The following is a 22,011-nucleotide window of genomic DNA, read 5'->3' on the forward strand; positions in this document are numbered from 1 at the left end:
GTTCTATTTCTTTACTCTTCCGGCTGGCAATCAAAGTGAAGTATTAGCAATCCGCGAAGGGATAGATGAAATTGACAGGCGTACCAAATAGAACAAATTGAAATATAATTTCTCAATAGATACCTGAGTATACATTTCATACTATAATCAGACATATGCATAACCAAACATGAAGACTTTAAGAATACTGTAAACCTGAGATACAAATCATTGGAACATCAGCAATTTGGATATTTTACAAGGAAGTAGTTTGAAATTAACTTCATAAACTTTTAACATTCTTTGGTGAGGCTGTCTTTCCCTCTTTATAAAGTGAAGTAAATTGCCAGTAACATTTTCCACTGTTGATTATTAAATATGAACTTTTTGCCCACAAACAGTGTTGGAGGCGATTGGGGAACACCTCCAGAGGGCCATATTAATTTCCAGAACCTGGGATTGCATTGTGACAAAAGAATGTTGACGTACCAATTCACAACGTTGACACCACAAGTGTGAACAGAAATTGTGACAGGAAGCGAGGTTTTGTGGACAGGATTCTAGGCGTGATCTTTAATATCAGATGTTCAGGTAATGATCTAAAAATGAGCTAGGAAACTGGCTATGGGTTCCAGCGTACAAGGGAGTTGCACTACCAGAGCAAGCTTCCATTTGGAGGTAGACCAGCCTGTAATTTCTGGGAGCAGCCAGTCTATGGCTGGAATTCTCCCATCCCGCCCACCACTGGAATTTTAGCGGGCTCGTTGCGGGGAACGTTGATGGTCGGGAATTTTCGGCTTTTAGACCAGCACGGCCGGAGAATTCGCCCTATGTGTCACCACGTTCTAGCCCAACCTTGAAGAAAGTATGGAACCCAGCTGTTTATTTCTGAATGGTAAGAAGTCTCAGAACACCAGGTTAAAGTCCAACAGGTTTATTTGGCAGCACGAGCACTCTCACCTGAAGAAGGAGCGAGACTCCGAAAGCTTGGGCTGCCAAATAAACCTGTTGGGCTTTAACCTGGTGTTGTGAGACTTCTTACTCTGCTTACCCCAGTCCAACGTCAGCATCTCCACATTATGTCTGAATGAACACGTAGGGCTGTGTCTGCCGCTTTGCGTGGGTGATTGTTAAACTGGAAAGAATGCAGAGCAGATTTGCAAGGTTGTTGCCGGGACTAGTGGGCCTGAGTTAGAGGGAGAGGTTGGTCAGGCCAAGACTTTATTCCTTGGGACGTAGAAGAATGAGGGAGGAAACCGGAGCACCCGGAGGAAACCCATGCAGGTACGGGGAGAACGTGCAGACTCCACATAGACGGGAATCGAACTCGGGTTCCCTGGCGCCTTGAGGCAGCAGTGCTAACCACTGTGCCACCTTCAGTTGTGGAACTGATGTGAAAGTGGGCAGAGTTGGAAGAGTTAGGTGTGGAGGCTGGTATTCAAGAAGTACAGTAAGAAGTCTCATAACACCAGGTTAAAGTCCAACAGGTTTATTTAGTAGCACAAGCTTTTGGAGCGCTGCCCCTTCATCACCTGATGAAGGGATGGTGCACTGGAAGCTAGTGGCTTTGGAATCGCAATCAAGGCCTTAGGCCACTCAGCCACACTGCGGCTCCAACAACAATCAAAAAGTTGGACACCATCTGGAACAAAGCACCCATTTGCTGAGCCTCTTAGCCACCAAATTAAACATTCCCTCTCAGGTGTACAGTGACAGCAGTGTGTACCATCTACAATATGCCTTGCAGAAGGGCATAGATAGTCAGAAGCTTCTTCTCAGGGTGGAAGTGTCAATTTCCAGGGGGCACAGGTTTACGGTGCGTGGGATAAGGTTTAAAGGAGAGGTACGAGGCAAGTTTTTTTACACAGAGGGTAGTGAGCGCCTGGAACTCGCTGCTGGGGGAAGTGGATAGTGAGTTTTAAGGGGCGTCTGGACAAATACACAAATAGGATGGGTGTAGAGGGATATGGTCTGCGGAAGGGTAGGAGGTTTTAGTTCAGACGTGCAGCATGGCCAGTGCAGGCTTGGAAGGCCAAAGGGCCTGTTCCTGTGCTATAATTTTCTTTGTTCCTTGTTCTTTAACTCACCAAGGCTCCTTCGAAAGCTGTGACCTCTACCCCCTGCAAAGACATGGGCACTTGCACGTGGGAACACCACGACCTGCAAGTTCCCCACCAAGCCACACACCATCCCGCCTTGGAAATATCTCACCGTTCCTTGACCATCAAAGGGTCAAATGCTGGAATTCTCTTATCAGCAGCATTGTGGGTTTACCGACACCACTTGGACTGAAGTGGTGCAAGAAAGCACCTCACCGTCACCTTCTCGAGGGTAACTAGGGATGGGGATCAAATGCAGGTCTTGCCATGCCCACAAATGAATAGGAGAAAGGACTTTGAACTCAATACATTTTGGTTACCAGTGGAGAAGAAAGAGACAAGGATGTATGTGTGGGATAGGACACGGGCAACATCGATTAAGAGCCCCACTTTGGCACAGTTAAATATCAACTATTGTACATTCATTTCATTATGTAAGTAGTTTGTGGCACAGTAGAAGAATATTGATGTGATCTGATTAATTCACATAAAAATACAATGAGATAGCGGACAGTAGATGAGGTGTTGTTTCAACATCTTGGAAGGTCTGGTCACCTGTTGTGGCTACCACGATGTGTAGGGAGCACCTTCTCTTGCCCAGATCCTGCGTCTTGTGTATCAAGGGGCAGACTGTCGATGGTAATGCCTCGCTGTTCACCAAACACTTTCTCCTGAAGTTCGATGATATCATGCCTGATGTCAGCCATCATCAGTAGGAGAAAGTCAAAGGATCCGGGAGGGCCCTTTAATAAAATAAAATCCAGTACAGGAATAAAATGCTCTATCAGTAACTTCCTCCCTCTCTCCTAGCTAACATACAACACTCTTCAATGGAATATTTAACTTTCTTTATATCTTAAGAGTAAAACAATAGACTCATACAATCTGTACAGCGCAGACAAAGGCCATTCAGCCCACTAACAGATCATCTTACTGAGGACTTCCCGCACCCAATCCCTGATTCCTTTTCATGTTGCGAGGTTACCCTCGCGCTCGGCATTGCGCGATTCCACGCTGGAGGCCGGAAGTCCTTCCGTTGCCTCAACAACAGCTGCACAAAAGGCACAGCCGTTGCACCTGGAGTTATTTTGTTCTCTCTTCACCTAACCCGCACATCTTTGGACACTGAGGGGCAATTTAGCATGGCCAATCCACCTAACCCACACATCTTTGGACGCTAAGGGACAATTTAGCATGGCCAATCCACCTAACCCACACATCTTTGGACACTAAGGGACAATTTAGCATAGCCAATCCACCTAACCCGCACATCTTTGGACACTAAGGGACAATTTAACGTGGCCAATTCACCTAACCTGCACATCTTTGGATACTAACGGTCAATTTAGCATGGCCCCAGATTGGGACACTAAGGGGCAATTCAGCATAGCCAATCGACCTAACCTGCACATCTTTGGACACTAAGGGTTAATTTAGCATGGCCAATCCACCTTATTGGAACATCTTTGGACACTAAGGGGCAACTTAGAATGGCCAATCCACCTAACATGCACATCTCTGGACATTAAGGGATGATTTAGCACAGCCAATCCACCTAATCGGAACATCTTTGGACACTAAAGAGGCAATTTAGCATGGGCCCATCTTGGGACACTAAGGGGCAAGTTAAAATGGCTAATCAACCTAACCTACACACCTTTGGACTGTGGGAGGAAACCGGAGCACCCGGAGGAAATCTATGCAGACATGGAGAAAACATGCAAACTCCAACAGTCACTCAAGACCGCAAGTGACCATCTATAAATTTAATATTTGTAGATGGCCTTAATAAGTTTCCAGTTTGATCCTTCTATATCAGTCCATAGAATCCAATTTCTCTGCACAATACAACCATCAATTTTTTTTATTCATTTGTGGGACATGGGCATCGCTGGCAGCATTTATTGCCCATATCTAATTGCCCGAGGGCAGTTGAGAGTCAACCATATTGCTGTATGACATGTAGGCCAGACTGGGTAAAGATTTCCTTCGCTAAAAGGAACCAGGTGGGTTTTTCAGACAACGATCAACAGTAGATTCTTAATTCCAGATTTTTTTAAAATCGAATTCAAATTCTACCATCTGCCGTGGCAGGATTCGAACCCGTGTCCCCCAGAACATTAGCTGAGTTTCTGGATTAATAGTCAAGCGATAATACCACTAGACCACACCTCCCCTTGAAGGCAGAGCCCCACTGTTGCTTCAGGTAAAGGCACAAACAAGGTGTGATCTTTGAAACCACCTTTTATGAAGCTACAGGAATGCAATAGTTACGATGCTGCACAGGTAAGATTGAGATTGTCTGTCTTTTCCCCTGACTTGTTCCAAATTCTATTTTTTTTTCCTTATCAGTTATCTTGCGGGCTTTTGTAGGCTTTCCTGTGTTGAAGTGAGAGGCACTTGTGCATGTCAGTAATCTCTGATGTGTAACATCAAACTTGCATTAAACTGGAGCGAGAACAAAATAACTCCAGGTGCAGCAGCTGTGCCTTTTGTACAGCTGTTGTCGGGGCAGCAGAACCACTGCCGGCCTCCAGCGTGGAATCACGCAATGCAGGGGTAATCTTGCAACACAAAAAGGAAATCCAGGACTGGACTTGTATCCCCACCTCCACCCACTCGGGGCAGGAACAGAAATGGCTGGGTGTGCAATTTCACTGGGTCAGTCACTTTCCCCAAGGCATGGTGGCCCATATCCCCCTAAACCTCAAGAGCTTTTGCACTAAAACCAGGGCATCTGGCTAAAATAGTATCATTGTAGCCAACACTTAGTCTGGACCAAACATCACTGCAACACTTCAGCGGTCACGGGCATTCAGCCTCTGACCTTCAGGTAAGCGTTCTCCGAGGTGGCCTTCACAACAACGCAGAGTCGCTGAGCAGAAACTGATCGCCAAGTTCTGCACACGTGAGGACAGCCTCAACCGGGATCTTGGGTTCACGTCGTACTGTCTGTAATCCCCACAGATTACAGATCTGGGTTTGCAAAATCTCCTGGGTTTGGGTTTGCCTGGGCTTGCAAAGTCTCATTAACTGTCCTGGCTTGAGTCAATTTACACCTCTTTAGCCTCTGCTTAACCCTTTCTCCACTTGCATTATCTGCACATTTAAGACTTGATTCCCTGTTAAGACTCGCATTCCAACCATTATCTTGTAAATTGAGTCTGTGCCTATATCCCTCCTGTTTGTGAATCCAATTCTTCACTCACCTGATGAAGGGGCAATGCTCCGAAAGCTCGTGCTACCAAATAAATCTGTTGGACTGCAACCTGATGTTGTGGGACTTCTTACTGTGCTTACCCCAGTCCAAAACCAGCATCTCCATATCATCACCGAAAGTAAGTTTAAGATACTTTGATCTTTTTAACCCCAACTTCATTCAATTTATTGCTAACCCTGAGATCTAACCCACTCAAACAAATCAACTTACAGCTTACGTATCCACTCTCTGCAATATGGATGGTAAGATTTTTAGGATTTAAAATTTAGTTAAAAGTTTATTTGTTAATTGCAAGTAGGCTTACATTAACACTGCAATGAAGTTACTGTGAAAATCCCCGAGCCGCCACACTCCCCGCGTTTGTTCGGGTACACTGAGGGAGAATTTAGCATGGCCAATACATCTAACCAGCACATCTTTCGCACTCTGGGTGCAAACCGGAGCATGTGAGGCAGGTAGCCAGTTGTGCCTTTCCATGGGCGTTAATGACCAACTGTCGGAGGTCAGTCTCGGCTTAGACTGGAGGCCCACTGAGAATAGACAATGGTCGCTTGACTCTCACCAACGTTTACAGATGCACCATAGAAAGTATCCTTTCCAGATGTATTTCAGCTTGGCTCCTGCTCTGACCAAGACCACAAGGAACTACCAAGAGTTGTGAACGTAGCACAGTCCATCACACAAACCAGCCTCCCATCCATTGACTCTGCCTACACTTCCTGCTGCCTCGGAAAAGCAGCCAGCATAATCAAGGACCCCCATGCACCCCAGACACCTTCCACCTTCTTCCATTGGGAATAAGATACAAGAGTCTGAGGTCATGTTGATACATGAGGTGCGTCCATTCAACTTAATATAAGGTGTGACAGCAGCAGGGAAGAAGCTGTTCTTCAGGTCATGTTGATACATGACCTCAAGAACAGCTTCTTCCCTGCTGCTGTCACACCTTATATTAAGTTGAATGGACGCACCTTATATTAATCTGATCTTTCTCTACACCCTAGCTGTGACTATAATGCTACATTCTGCGCTCTCTCCTTTCCTTCTCCTCTATGTACTCTATGAACGGTATGCTTTGCCTGTATCGTGCGATCAAGGTTCAATATCAGGACACATGGGAGAACTCCCCTGTTCTTCCTCAAAATAGTGCCATGGGATCTTTGACATCCACTTGATAAGGTAGACAGGATCTCGGGAACAGCTTCCCATTGACTCCAACTTCAACCTTGGAATTGAACCGGGTCCCTGGTGCTGTGAGGCAGCAATGCTAACTACTTGCCACTGTGCTACCCATATCCCCTGCCCTATCACAGTAACCCCATGCATTTAACAAACCTGGTTAATCCATTTAACCTACACATCTATGGACACTAAGGGGCAATTTAGCATGGCCAATTCACTTAACGCACACATCTTGTGACACTAAGGGGTAATTTAGCATGGCTAATCCATCTAACCTGCACATCTTCAGACACTAAGGAGCAATTTACCATGGCTCATCCACCTAACCTGCACATCTTGGGACACCAAGGGGCAATTTAGCATGGCCAATTCACCTAACCTACACATCTTGGGAAACCAAGGGGCAAATTAGCATGGCCAATCTACCTAATCTGTACACTTTTGGAGTGTGGGAGGAAACCAGAGCACCTTGAGGAAACCCATGCAGACACGGGGAGAACATGCAAACTCCAAACAGACAGTCACCAAGTCACCCAAGGCTAGAATTGAACCTGGGTCCCTGGCTTTGAGAGGTAGCAGTGCTAACTCACTGTGCCATCATTCCACCCTCTCTCATTGTGAAATGAGAATGTTCATCACAAACCTTGTCATAAGTTAAATCTGAGTCATCTGACAATTGTGTCAACTGTGTGACTAGACATCTTTTTCCTTCCTGCTGATGACGTTGATGTTCATGGAACAACAATCGTCTGTCATGAACATGCCTAAACTAAAGAGTTGCACAATTCAGTTTTCCAATAACTCTTACAGGTTCACAAAGGATTTTGTCTCTATAGCTAGCCCTTTGTGCTGCTTGGGGGGGCATGGGGGGTGCGGCACAATAGTGCAGTGGTTAGCACTGCTACCTCACAGCGCCAGGGATCCAGGTTCAATTCCCGGATTGGGTCACTGACTGTGTGGAGCTTGCATATTCTCCCCATGTCTGCGTGGGTTTCCTCCGGTTTCCTCCCACAGTCGGAAAGATGTGCTGGTTAGGTGCATTGACCGAACAGACGCCAGATGTGTGGTGACGTAATAACTCCACGGAGGCGAAATCCCGTCACCAAGTTACTTTATTTACACCATACATCCATACACCACCAGCTCTCCAGTTGCTGAATGCAGGCAGAGAGTCTGACACACCTGCTTTAAATAGGGAGCATGAGGCTCCCTGATTTAACCATCAATTAGGACCCATCAGGTAGTTCATACTCCAGCAAGACAGCCTCATTAGCCTGGCTGAAGTCATCACATGGGGATTTTCACAGTAACTTCACTGCTGTGTTAATTGTAAACCTACTTGTGACAAATAAACAAACTTTGCTTTGGAATCCAGTGATGATGGCAGTGTTTCCTGGTCCGTTACCTGAAGAACACCGAACTGAAATTGTCTTAAAAATATCCTAAAAAGTAGGTTCCGGGTTACTTCCTGTGAGTGAGAGGAGTTATCAGATTGCTGAGCCCTTGAAACAATTTTTTTGGCTCCAGCTAAATCTGCAATTTCCTTCACCTATAGCATTTGACCTGAAATTGACCTCCACAAGAAATGAATTCTTCCCTCTGTTTGCACTTTTGACACGTTGACATCTAAGGTATGATCAAAGCGTTCAACTCAGATATGACATTTAAAGAGAGCTGCAAATTAACACAATCTTTCTCGGTAAATATCTTACTGGTAGTCCACGTGGTCCTGGAGGGCCCCTCTCTCCCTGCAAAACAGTAAAGATTCACAAATTAAGGGTTGACTTTTAAACTAGAAGCCAGCAATGATGACTAACTCTGGTCACCAAGATCTGGAATATACCGTGCTGGGTAATATCAGGATTGAATATTATGCAGATGAACATCCTAAAGTTGATTGTCACAAGTAGGCTTACATTAACGCTGCAATGAAGTTACTGTGAAAATCTCCTATTTTGGCACCTGTTCGGGTACACTGAGGGAAAATTTAGCACGGCCAATGCACCTAATCGGCATGTCTTTCAGGGACTGTGGGAGGAAACCGGAGCACCCGGAGGAAACCCACACCTACATGGAGGAGCAGACTCCGCACAGTTACCCAGAATTCCAGGAGCCGGGAATCGAACCCCCAGGTCATTGGCACATGTTCTCCCCGTGTCTCCGCTGGGTTATCCATTTTCCTTCCACAGCCCAAAAGACGTACTGCTTTGGTATATTGGCTGTGCTAAATTCTCCCTCAGTGTACCCGAACAGGTGCCAGAGTGTGGCCACTAAGGGATTTTCACAGTAACTTCATGTAGAGTCATAGAGATTTACAGCATGGAAACAGGCCCTTCAGCCCAATTTTTTCATGCCGCCCTTTTTTTTGAAACCCCTAAGCTTGTCCCAATTGCCTGCATTTGGCCCATATCCTTCCATACCTATCGTGCCCGTGTAACCGTCTAAATGCTATCCAAAAGAAAAGATTGTAACCACCCTACTACTATCTCTGGCAGCTTGTTCCAGACACTCACCACCCTCTGTGTGAAAAATTGCCCCTCTGGACCCTTTAGTATCTCTCCCCTCTCACCTTAAACCAATGCCCTCTAGTTTTAGACTCCCGTACCTTTGGGAAAAGATGTTGACTATCGAGCTGATCTATGCCCCTTGTAAGCTGAGTTGTGACACTAATAAATAAACAAACTTAACGTAGAACATCCCACTCAACTGAAGCAGGTTTCAAGTGAGAAATCTGGCTTCGCAACGAAAATGTATATTTTTTCTTCTCAAAAAAGAGTTGGGGGAAACTGTACCTTTTGTCCGTTCTTTCCTGGTGTTCCAGGTGCACCCTAGAAATATAATAGATAGTTTTAATTTGCAAGATATTATATCATCTGAGTGTCAATAATGATAGGTGCTGTGTGATCGGACACGGAGAACTAGGGCCCATAGCTAATAAATACTGACCAAGCCAGTGACACCCACATTCCTTGAATAAATGACTGCTTGTCTCATGATCCTGTCAATGGGTGGCGTTTAGAAGGATGAAGGGGGACCTCATTGAAACTTACGGAATACTGAAAGGCCTGTTACAGAGTGGATGCGGGGAGGATGTTCCCATTAGTCGGAGAGATCTGAGGACACAGCCTCAGAGTAAAGGGAGAACCGAGATGAGGAGGAATTTCTTCAGCCAGAGGATGGTGGATCTGTGGAATTCATTGCTACAGAAGGCTGTGGAGGTCATTGAGTGTATTTAAGACAGAAATAGATAGGTTCTTGATTGGTAAGGGGATCAAGGGATACGGGAAAAAGGCTGGGATTGAGAAAGTATCAGCCTTGATCGAATGGCAGAACAGACTCAATGGGCCGAATGGCCTAATTCTGCTCCTATATCTTATGCTCTCTCCCCACCCTATTGCAGCCATTTCCCCTAAGCCCATAGCCCTTTGAAATACCCGCACTCCTCTAAGTCTGGCCCCTTGTGTATCCCCGATTTTAATCGCTTCACCATTGGTGACCATGGCTTCATGTGCCCAAGCTCTGGAATTTCCTCCCTAATCCTCTCTCTTCCCTCCTTCAGGACACTCCTTAAATGTACCTCCTTGATGAGGTCTTTGGTCAGTCACCCTTATATCTTACATGGCTCAACACCATATTTTGTTCTATAATTCCCGTGTCAAACACTTCCTGAATCTACAGTTGCCACATATATATCAACATTAAACTAGATGCTGCCATAAGAACATTGTCAGGGCATGTAGCTTAGAATCATAGAATCCCTGCAATGCAGAAGGAGACCATTCGGCCCATGGAGCACTGACAGCAATTGCACCCAGGCTGTACCCCCATAACGCCACATATTTACCCTGGTAACGCCCCAAAACTGAGGGACGAACTTTCCCATCCCGCCCATATTGTGAGCGGGATACGGACCATGCAAAGTTCCGTTGACCTCGGATGGGATTTTAGGGATGAGCGCAGCTAGAATATCCCGCCCTATGGGGCAATTTAGCATGGCCAATCCGTAATGACTTCAATCAATGTCATTGAGGTTGGCCAATTGGAGTGTGAACTCCCTGATTAAGGATCCAATTGATGGGCCAATCAGGGAGTCTTTGCCGTGTATTTAGCCGGGTGTGTCGGTTCCTCTGGCACTCCTGAAGGTAAGCACAGTAAGAAGTCTTACAACACCAGGTTAAAGTCCAACAGGTTTATTTAGTAGCAAACGCTACTCACCTGACGAAGGAGCAGCGCTCTGAAAGCTTGTGGTGTTTGCTACCAAATAAACCTGTTGGACTTTAACCTGGTGTTGTAAGACTTCTTACTGTGTTTACCCCAGTCCAATGCCAGCATCTCCACATCATGACTCCTGAAGGTAGACTGCTAACTGATGGCACACTCTGTGTACTGCTGTTGGAATTGTAAATAAAGGGGTGTTGGTGAAGGGACTTCTGCCCCTGAAGACTTGTTACATAATCCACCTAACCTGCACATCATAGGAGTGTTTTTGAGCAGCTAATGATGTTAGAGTGACTCACATTCCCTCATTTTTTTGAAGTCCTTAAAAGCTTAGTCATAGATAAGTCACAGAATCCAACAGCACAGAAGGAGGCCATTTGGCCCATCAAATCTGCATCAACTACAATCCCACCCAGACCTTATCCCCATAACCCCATGCATTTAACCTAGCTAGTCCCCCTGACAGTAAGGGGCAATCATGATGTGGAATTGCCAGCGTTGGACTGGGGTGGGCACAGTAAGAAGTCTCACAACACCAGGTTAAAGTCCAACAGGTTTATTTGGTAGCACGAGCTTTCGGAGCATTACACCTTGGCTCACCTGATGAAGGGGCAGTGCTCCGAAAGCTCGTGCTACCAAATAAACCTGTTGGACTTTAATCTGGTGTCGTGAGACTTCTTACGGTAAGGGGGCAATTTAGCATGGCCAATCCACCCATCCCGCACATCTTTGGACTGTGGGAGGAAACCGGAGCACCCAGAGGAAATACACACAGACACAGGGAAAATGTGTAAGCTCCCTGGTGACCCAAGCCGAGAATTGAAGCAGGGTCGCTGGCACTGTGAGGCATCAGTGCTAACCACTGCGCCACCGTGCCGCCCCACAGTTTTGATGCCTTGCACATGACGAAATTCACTTACCACTGGACCGCGTCTTCCCCTCTTGACATAGGCTTGATCAGGGATGAGACCCATGGGGCCCATATCACCTCTGGGCCCACGAGGACCTGGGTCTCCCGGAGGCCCCACAGGCCCAACGCTGCCTCTCGGGCCCTGAGCTCCCGGTGGACCTTAAATAAGAAAGAAAAATGGCACCGTGCTTATAGCAAATTAGGTCAATTAATCTCAGTCTATAGACAGCACTTTGTGTTTGGATGTTGCTAAAAAGAGAGGCATCGATGAAGGCTTTTCATCTTGCACCCATTGGGACCATGAAACCGTTGTTGATTATCAGAAAAACCCATCTGGTTCACTAATGTCCCTTTAGGGAAGGAAATTTGCCATCCTTACCTGGTCTGGCCTATATGTGGCTCCAAAGCATTGTCTAGAACTGCAAGTTTTAAAGTTTATTTATTAATCGCAAGTAGGCTTACAACAAAGTTCCTGTGAAAATCCCCTAGTCGCCACACTCAGGCACCTGTTCAGGTACACAATGTAGCACGGACAATGCAGCCTAACCCGCACCTTTTGGAGTGTGGGAGGAAACCGGAGCACCCGGAGGAGACCTGCGCAGACACGGGGAGAATCGAACCCAGATCTCTGGCGCTGTGAGGCAGCAATGCTAACCACTGTGGTTGGCTCTCACATGTGGTTGATTCTCAACTACCCATGGGCCAACTAGGGATGGGCAATAAATGCTGGTCCAGCCAGCAACGCCCAGTTCCCACGATTAAAACAAATCACAGTGCCTAGACTGCTGCCTCACAGCACGAGGGACCTGGGTTTGATTCCTGGTGACTGTGTAGAGTTTGCAAGTAGGATAATCTATAACATCTACTTCCTTCAGCCACATTGGAATTTTAAAAAGATTGTGAATATTGAGTCAAGGTGGGATTGTTTGAAGGTCTGCATGGGTTCCTCAAATCCTCGGAACATCTCTTAAGCTTTGGTCGTCTGATCATCATAGAGACGTAGAAGATAGGAGCAGGAGGAGGCCATTTGGCCCTTCGAGCCTGCTCTGCCATTCATCACAAACATGGCTGATCGTCCAACTCAATAGCCTAATCCTGCTTTGTCCCCATAACCTTTCGATCCTGTTTGCCCCAGCTGCCTCTTGAATACATTCAATGTTTTAGCATCAACTACTTCCTGTGGTAAAGAATTCCACAGGCTCACCACTCTCTAGGTGAAGAAATGTCTCCTCATCTCCATCCTAAACAGTCAACCCTGAATCCTCAGACTGTGACCCCTGGACTCCCCCACCATCAGGAACATCTACCCTGTCTAGTCCTGTTAGAATACCTCATTTTGTGGCTTGGTTTGACGATGGGCTTGTGAAGCATTGTGCTATAGTATGCGAGGATAAGCCCTTTGCTGATATTGTTATCAAATGACTCAGGCCGACACCTGTTCTGAACAATGGGAACCTGGGAGCGAGAAAAATGCGAGTCCAAGTTCTTGACATTCTCTCCATTGCTCCGTTGGACTTTTAAATAGAGAGGTTGATGATCGCACCTCCTCCTTAATTATATTTTTGCCTTTGTTTTGCATCTATGTGTTTTCGGGATTAGCAATCAACTGATCCCAGCATAGTTGTCAGATGCATGGCAGCAAGAATGTCGTACAATTACCGAAAAAAACCCTCCCATCTGCTTGAGTTTACATTGGACTTTGGCCACACCAATTGTAGCACAGTTTACTTAGTCACGAAGCATTCTTTGATGCCACGTTTAAGGCCCAATTCTAAACAGAATACTTTGACGGTATATCTTGTCAAGTGTAAACAACCAAGATAGTTTCCAATTATCCACGCTAATAATATAAACACTTCCTCCCTCGCTGCTCTCTCCTTGTAAAGTTCCCTTCATCAAAAACTGCATGTAAATCTAATCAGAAGTGGGGACTTGCGTTTACTAGAGTTAAGAGATGTTCCTAGGATTTGAGGAACCCATGTAGACCTTCACACAATCCCACCTTGACTCAATATTCTCAATCTCCGACTCTTTTTTAAAATTCCAATGTGGCTGCTTATCTGCATTCAACTAATTAACCTATTTGTTGCAACTTTTAAAAAAAATCATTCATGGGACATTGGCGTCACTGGCTGGGCCAGCATTTATTGCCTATCGCTCGTTGCTCTTGGAGGGCAGTTGAGAGTCAACCATGTGTTTTCCTGTCCGTGGAATCCTTACAGTGCAGAAGGAGGCCATTCAGTCCATCAATCAGCACAAATTCTCTGAAAGAGCAGGCCCACCCTCCTGACCTATCCCCATAATCCTTACCATGACCAATCCACCTAACCTAAGATGTGTGGGCTAGATTCATTGGCCATGCTAAATTGACCCAGGCTAAATTTACGTAGTTCATAGAAATCATAGAATCCCTACACTGCAGAAAGAGGCCATTCAGCCGATCGAGTCTGCACCAACCACAATCCCATCAGGCCCTACCCCCATATCCCTACATTGAGTATTTACCCGCTAATCCCTCTAACCTACACATCTCAGGACACTAATGGACAATTTTAGCGTGGCCAATCAACGTAACCCGCACATCTTTGGACTGCGGGAGGAAATCGGAACACCCGGAGGAAACCCACGCAGTCACAAGAAGAATGTGCAAATTCCACACAGACAGTGACCCAAGCCGGGAATTGAACCCAGGTCCCCAGCGCTGTGAAGCAGCAGTGCTAACCATTGTGCAGAGTAAATATGTGGGGTTACAGGAATGGGATTGTGGTCGATGCAGACTCAATGGGCTGAGTGGCCTCCTTCTGCACTGTAGGGATTCTATGATTCTATTCTAAGATAGGCTCATTTACGAAGAGCAGAAAACTAGGGACCCAGCCAGGATGGCACGGGCATAGTCAAGTTCATGGGTAACAAAGGCCTGGCTGTGGGTTTCAAACAAGGGCGAGACCCACCCAGCAACTACAGGGATCTAATCCAAGGCCTCCCTATCTATTATGACTCAATAACCCACTCTGCAATCTCATCAAACACAACGCTGTCAGTGACACCATTTCTTAAGTATCCTGTCAAGTGTTGCAAATAATGCCCTCACAAGAAGAAGAAAACAATTATGATTCACATACAACCCCGCTGTGCAGGTACCTTTTCCATACAGCATTCACGCTTTGTCCTTGTGGCTTATGATAAGGCGTTACACCCTTGTGATACATTCCTGTATAATGTTGTGCTTTATGCATTGCAATTGAAAACCAGTCTGATTACAACACAGAAAGTGTTACCACAGTGTTTCCACAACGGGCAGCACGGTGGCACAGTGGTTAGCACTGCTGCCTCACAGCGCCAGGGACCCGGGTTTGATTCCCAGCTTGGGTCACTGTCTGTGCGGAGTCTGCAAATTCTCCCAGTGTCTGCGTGGGTTTCCTCCAGGTGCTCCAGTTTCTTCCCGCAACCTGAAAGATGCGCTGGTTAGGGTGCATTGGCTCGAGCAGGTGACTAGGGGAATTTTGCAGTAACTTCATTGCAGTGTTAATGTAAGCCTTACTATGACTAATAAATAAACTTTAAAAGTCATTGAAAAAAACTTGAAGAATACATTCACAATCCCAGTAACCCAATTAAAAAATCCATTCTCCCCACTTTGTTGCAATAAGCTGAATTCCAGCTCAGGGTTTGACAGCATGGATGGTGAGAAGATGTCTCCCCTGGTTGGGAGGTCCAGAGTAAATGCATGGGGTTACGAGGATCGGGCCTTGCAGGATTGTGGTTGGTGTAGACTCGATGGGCCAAACTGCCTCCTTCTGTACTGTCGAGATTCTATGATTTGATTTGATTTATTATTGTCACATGTATACAGTGAAAAGTATTGTTTCTCGCGCGCTACACAGACAAAGCATACCATTCATAGAGAAGGAAAGGAGAAAGTGCAGAATGTAGTGTTACAGTCACAGCTAGGGTGTAGAGAAAGATCAACTTAATGCGAGGTAGGTCCATTCAAAAGTCTGATGGCAGCAGGGAAGAAACTGTTTTTGAGCTGGTTGGTACATGACCTCAGACTTTTGTATCTTTTTCCCGATGGAAAAAGGCGGAAGAGAGAATGTTTGCGGTGCGTGGGGTCCTTGATTATGCTGGCTGCTTTCTCAAGGCAGTGGGAAGTATAGACAGAATCGATGGACGAGAGGCTGGTTTGCGTGATGGACTGAGATTCATTCACAACCCTTTGTAGTTTCTTGCGGTCTTGGTCAGAGCAGGAGCCATACCAAGCTGTGATACATCCGGAAAGGATACTTTCTATGGTGCATCTGATTCTATCGCTTCTCATTCTTTGGAATTGCAAAGAACCTCAGCTAAGAGAACAATGAAGGAATCAATCTGGTGAACCTTTGTTGCACTACCCCGCCCCACCGACCCCAAGGCAAATATAGACTTCCTTAGGCGTGGTGTGGCATGTGATATTCCAGCTTGTTCGTGTTAATTGTATTAAGGGTGCTGGAAAGCGGAGGTGATTTGAAGGGTGGGGTGTGGAGGGAATGGGAAGGGAGGGAGGAAGTGGGGACAGTTGTTGAAGGTATTCTGCTGTGGGAGGAACTGCGTCGACCCTTGAGGCTTTCCCCAGAGTTTGACTGTTTCTTTCTTAAAGCAGACGGGAATAGGTTGGGTGGTCTTACCAGGTGGTCCGGGGGCACCAGGCACGTGTGGCGGGCACCGCAATGTTTCTGCACATTTCTTGGCCAGCCCTGTCTTCTCACTGGAGTTGTCCAGATTGGCAAACAGAAGCTGGGGAGAGGAAAGAATCAGTTTGTTGTAAAAGAAATTTCGTCATTTAGTAAGCCCCTGGATTCACAACAAAAGATGCTTCATCGAATTCCTACAGTGCAGAAGAAGGCCATTTAGAATCATAGAGTCATTGAGAGAAGCCTCTTAGTGCGTCACTTGAATGCTACCTGGAGTGAAACATGCCATGTTCACCAGTGCCAAAATCACGTGTAAAACTTGCACTGAGTTTCACACACCCGAGTGAGAGTATTTCAGTGGACTGTGTGTGGAATGAGCTTTAACAGTTACAAAGTATGAAAGTACATCGCAGCATTCATAGCAGGGCGAGACTGTATGCATGTTCTGTATGAGATTTAACTGAACAATCAGCTAAATCTCATACAAAATAACTTGGAGTTTCTGTCCTGGGTCTTAATAACAGGGATTGAAATCAAGTTCTTGTGAACCACATGCTAACCAGCCCCAGGTACTACACTACAGGGCAGTAATTTATAAATATACAGCACAGTCTTCTTGCCAGCAGGATGTTTGAGCTGATGGGGTGCACCCCCGTCACATGTTTCCTGACAGTGTGAGGTGGAGTCAATGAAAATTCCATTGATAGCACCGGGACCAGAAGATCCTGCAACTGGTCAATGATGGACCATCAAGAAAATCTCCACTGGGAGGCCAAGAATCCCGGCAAGAGTCTTTGATAGGACAAACTAGTTACACAGCCGTATGCACTTACCTGATGGTCAATATCATTTGATATTCATTACTAAAGCTAAGATTAAAAAGTTCATCAGATTAGCACAGTGGTTAGCACTGCTGTCTCGCAGTGCCAGGGACCCAGCTCAATTCCCGGCTTGGCTCACAACCTGCGTGGTATCTGTACATTCTCCCCATGTCTGCATGGGTTTCCTCCCACAGTCCGAAAGACTGATTAGGTGCATTGGCTGTGCTAAATTCTCCCTCAGTGTACCCGAACAGGCACCAGAGTGTAAGCAACCAGGAGATTTTTGCAGTAACTTCATTGAAGCGGTAATGTAAGCCTATTTGTGACACTAATGAATAAACTTAAATACTGGTGGGTTCATAACTATTTTATCTGTTTCTCAACTGTTGTCAATCTGGATGAACTTCCCCGCAACTGTTTCAACAATACCATAAATTAATAAATGAAAAAAGTGTAGTAACAAGCAGCCATTCATAACTAAGGCATGTGTCTTTACACAACCACCCACTAAGTTGATTCTCTGGCTAATAATAGCTTACTAATGAATCTAACCATGAAAGCATCTTTATGTAACACAATCAAAGCCACATTGAGTTATTTTTATAAATAGTTTGTGAGTTTGTCTGAAAATTTGGCCAAATTGTCTCCTGTTGTGATTTAAAATTCTGGGAAGTGTTAATCTGTAAATCCCGAAGCAGGGATGGGAATTAAGAGTTCATTACAAATGAACTTGGCACATTTCAGTCTGTTGACTGCTGTGAAGCTGAAGTCATAAAATCCCTGCATTCACAGATGTACAGGACTAGAATCATAGAATCCTAAAATCCCTACAGTGCAGAAGGAGGCCATTTGGCCCATCGCATCTGTACTGACTCTTACCCAGGTTTACCCCATATATTTACCCTGCTGATGCCCCCTAATCTTGGGACATTAAGGGGCACTTTAGCATTGCCAATCCACTCAACTGCACATCTTTAGACACTAAAGAATAATTTAGTATGACCAATTGTCAGGGGTAAGATTTTCACTCAGAGGGTGGTGAGTGAGTGGAATCGGCTGCCGTCGGTAGTGGTAGAGGCGAACTCACTGGGGTCTTTTAAAAGACTCCTGGGTGAGTACATGGGATTTAATGGGATTGAGAGTTATAGATCTATGGCCTGGTAGGTATGGATATGATCGGCGCAACTTGTGGGCCAAAGGGCCTGTTTGTGCTGTAGTGTTCTATGTTCTAAGTTTAGGCATTAGGGGGCAATTTAGCATGGCCAATCCACCCAACCGCACATCTTTAGACATGAAAGGATAATTTAGCATAGACAATCCACCTAACCCTGCACATCTCTGGAATTCTCTGCCCGTTGAAGTAGTGGAGGCTGCCTCGCTAAATATATTTAAGACACGGGTTGATAGGTTTTTGGTAGGCAAGGGGATTAAGGGTTATGGGGAGAGGGTGGGAAAGTGGAACTGAGCCACAACAAATCAGCCATGATCTTATTGAATGGCGGGGCAGGCTCGAGGGGCTAGATGGCCTACTCCTGCTCCTATTTCTTATGTTTTCTTATGTTTTATCTTTAGGCACTAAGGGGCAATTCAGCATGGCCAATCCACTTAATCTTTAGAGTGTGGGAGGAATCCGGAGCACCCAGTTTCCTCACACAGTCTAAAATGGTGGAGGTTAAGTTGATTGGCCATGCTAAATGTCCCTTAATGTCAGGGAGATTAGCAGGGTAAATATGTGGGGTTGCTGGGAAAGGGCCTGGGTGGGACTGTTGTCGGTGCAAACTTAATGGGCTGAATGGCCTCCTGCACTGTAAGGATTTTGGGATTCTATGATTCTAGTCCTGTACATCTGTGAATGTTGTGTTCTTACAATAAATCATTTATTGTTCAGAAATGTCTACGGCTTCGCAACTGTCCCGTAACCAGTCACAACCAACAGGTCCTGTGATGGTGCTCAGCACTGATATCCATGGCTGTTCTCCCCTTCTTCTACTCCAGCGGTCTCCAAACTCCGATCCGGATATATTGGATATATATATATTGGCCGGATGTGGCTCACAGGCTGTAGTTTGGAGGCCGCTGTTCTACTCTGAACCCTGTTCTGGGTCAGAGGTCAGAATCACAAGGTCATGAGTTCACATTCCCCCCAGCGTGGTGGAGCACTGTACTGTTGGAGGTGTTTGTCCTCTGTCTGAGACATTAAACTAGGCGTCAGCTACTAAGGTGGACATCAAAAACACTTCTGAAGAAATTCAGAGAGGTCATTCAATGTACTCCAACCTAAACCAACCGGCATGGTGGCACAGTGGTTAGAACTGCTGCCTCACAGCTCCAGGGACCTGGGTTCAATTCCCGGCTTGGGGTCACTGTCTGTGCTGAGTCTGTATGTTCTCCCCATGTTTGCGTGGGTTTCTTTCCGCTGCTCCAGTTCCCTCCCACAGTCTGAAAGACGTGCTGGTTAGGTGCAGTGGCCATGCTAAATTCTCCCTCAGTGTACCCGAACAGGTGCCAGAGTGTGATGACTAGGGGATCTTCACAGTAACTTCATTGCAGTGTTAATGTAAGCCTGCTTGTGATACTAATAAATAGGCTTGAAATTGAAGTGGTGGCCAATTAATGCACAGAGAGCTCCAAAAACGCAAGAACAGCTTCTTCCCTGCTGCCATCAGACTTTTGAATGGACCTACCTCGCACTAAGTTGATCTTTCTCTACACCCTAGCTATGACTGTAACACTACATTCTGCACTCTGTCCTTTCCTTCTCTGTGAATGGTATGCTCTGTCTGTATAGTGTGCAAGAAACAATACTTATCACTGTACACTAATACATGTGACAATAATAAATCAAATCAAATCAAAAGACAACGATGTGCTAATGATCAGATAATCTTTGATTTGATTTGATTTTTTATTATCACATGTATTAGTATACAGCAAAAAATATTGTTTTTTGCGTGCTAGACAGACAAAGCAAACCATTCATAAAGAAGGAAAGGAGTGCAGAATGTAGTGTTACAGTCATAGCTAGGGTGTAGAGAAAGATCAACTTAATGCGAGGTAGGTCCATTCAAAACTCTAATGGCAGCAGGGAAGAAGATGTTCTTGAGTTGGTTGGTACGTGATCTCAGACTTTTGTATCTTTTTCCCGACGGTAAAAGGTGGAAGAGAGGATGTCTGGGGTGCGTGGGGTCCTTGATTATGCTGGCTGCTTTGCCGAGGCAGCGGGAAGTGTAGACGGAGTCAATGGATGGGAGGCTGGTCTGAGTGATGTTGGTTGAGGGATGAATATTGGCCAGACCATTGAAGTCAACTTAATAATGATAGCAGGTGATAGCTGCGAAAAGTAACACTTCACCATCTGGTTGAACTTATATGGATCTCGGGGGGAGAATACAATCGCATTACCTTCTGTTTGAGCTGTGCCAATATCTGCTTCATCTGCATAAATTCTTCACAAGTGACCGAACAAGTGCCAGCACTCATCAGGTGTTCCGATTTAATCGCCCTGCTGTCTGAAAGAAAGAGGAAATAGTCAGTATCTTCAGTCACAACTCCACTATTGAAGCTTTGAGGTTTTTTAATTACCCAACGAGTTGGCAGTCTACTTTTCTTTATTAATTCACGGGACATTGGTGCCTCTGGCTGGCGAGTATTTATTGCCCATTCCTAGTTGCCAGAGGGCAGTTAAGATTCATAGAGCTTTACAACATGGAAACAGGCCCTTCAGCTCAACTTGTCCCTGCCGCCGTTTTGTACACCACTAAGCTAGTCCCAATTGCCTGTGTTTGGCCCCCATATCCCTCTATACCCATCTTACCCACATAACTGTCAACCACATTGCTGTGGCTCTGGAGTCACATGTAGGCCAGACCAGGTAAGGACGGCAGATTTCCCTTCCATAAAGGAACCAGATGGGTTTTTCCGACAATGGTTTCATGGTCATCAGTAGATTCTTGATTCCAGATTTTTTTTTATTGAATTCAAATTCCATCATTTGCCGTGATGGGATTCGAACCCGGGTCCCCCAGAACATCAGCTGAGTTCTTGGATTAATGGTCTACTGATAATACTAGAAATCATAGAAACCCTTAAGTACAGAAAGAGGCCATTCGGCACATCGAGTCTGCACTGACCACAATCCCATCCAGGCCCAACCCCCATATCCCTACATATTTACCCACCAAACCCTCTAACCTACACATCTCAGGACACTGAGAGGCAATTTTTAGCACGGCCAATCAACCTGACCCGCACATCTTTGGTCTGTGGGAGGAAACCGAAGCACCCAGAGGAAACCCACGCAAACACGAGGAGAATGTGCAAACTCCACACAGACAGTGACCCAAGCCGGGAATCGAACACAGGTCCCTGGAGCTGTGAAGCAGCAGTGCTAACCACTGTGCCACTGTGTCATGCTGTATACTGAATGTATTAAGTTTCAAGAACTAGAGTATTTAATTATCAGTAATGATGATTTTATTTGAAACTGAGCAGAATCTTTAGAATGAACTTTTGTTTTATTATTGAAAAGAAACCTTCTCCCTTACCATTGAAAGTTCTGAGGCAAGTCTTGCCATCTGCGCTCAGGTGAAATCCTTCTTGACACTTACACACATAGCTTCCAAGCGTGTTAATGCACTTATGATCACACAGTGTGCCGTTATTGACTAAACACTCATCGATGTCTGTAGAGAGCAACAACAGGTACATGTTACTGGTATAAAAATAGCAAACATGCACCATCACTTCAACTGAGTAATTGTCGGTGCTTTTCTGTGATAAAATAGCAGCCAACTGGATGTATCACAACTTGATAAGGCTCTTGCTCTGAAAAAGACCACAAGGAACTACAAAGGGTCATGAACGTAGCCTAATCCATCATGCAAACCAGCCTCCCATCCATCGACTCTGTCTA

The 22,011-nt window shown here is 45.6% G+C and overlaps 1 protein-coding gene across 1 annotated transcript in view; it reads right to left on the reverse strand.

Annotated features, from left to right (window-relative positions):
* Positions 1 to 1,553: 1,553 nt before the first annotated feature.
* The window catches only part of LOC145360690 (collagen and calcium-binding EGF domain-containing protein 1-like), a 107,378-nt gene continuing 86,920 nt past the window's right edge, over positions 1,554 to 22,011 (reverse strand). Inside the window, exons 5-11 of the mRNA XM_080216049.1 lie at positions 21,644 to 21,781; positions 20,502 to 20,608; positions 16,273 to 16,381; positions 11,619 to 11,767; positions 9,273 to 9,308; positions 8,193 to 8,228; positions 1,554 to 2,821 (exon numbers count right to left, since the gene is read on the reverse strand). Of these exons, the coding sequence (XP_080072175.1) occupies positions 2,630 to 2,821; positions 8,193 to 8,228; positions 9,273 to 9,308; positions 11,619 to 11,767; positions 16,273 to 16,381; positions 20,502 to 20,608; positions 21,644 to 21,781 (767 nt within the window). The 3' untranslated portion in view covers positions 1,554 to 2,629. The remainder of the gene's footprint in view (positions 2,822 to 8,192; positions 8,229 to 9,272; positions 9,309 to 11,618; positions 11,768 to 16,272; positions 16,382 to 20,501; positions 20,609 to 21,643; positions 21,782 to 22,011) is intronic.

Source organism: Carcharhinus amblyrhynchos, chromosome 32, assembly GCF_965287045.1.
Source record: "Carcharhinus amblyrhynchos chromosome 32, sCarAmb.v2.hapA, whole genome shotgun sequence".
In the NCBI taxonomy this organism is placed as follows: domain Eukaryota; kingdom Metazoa; phylum Chordata; class Chondrichthyes; order Carcharhiniformes; family Carcharhinidae; genus Carcharhinus; species Carcharhinus amblyrhynchos.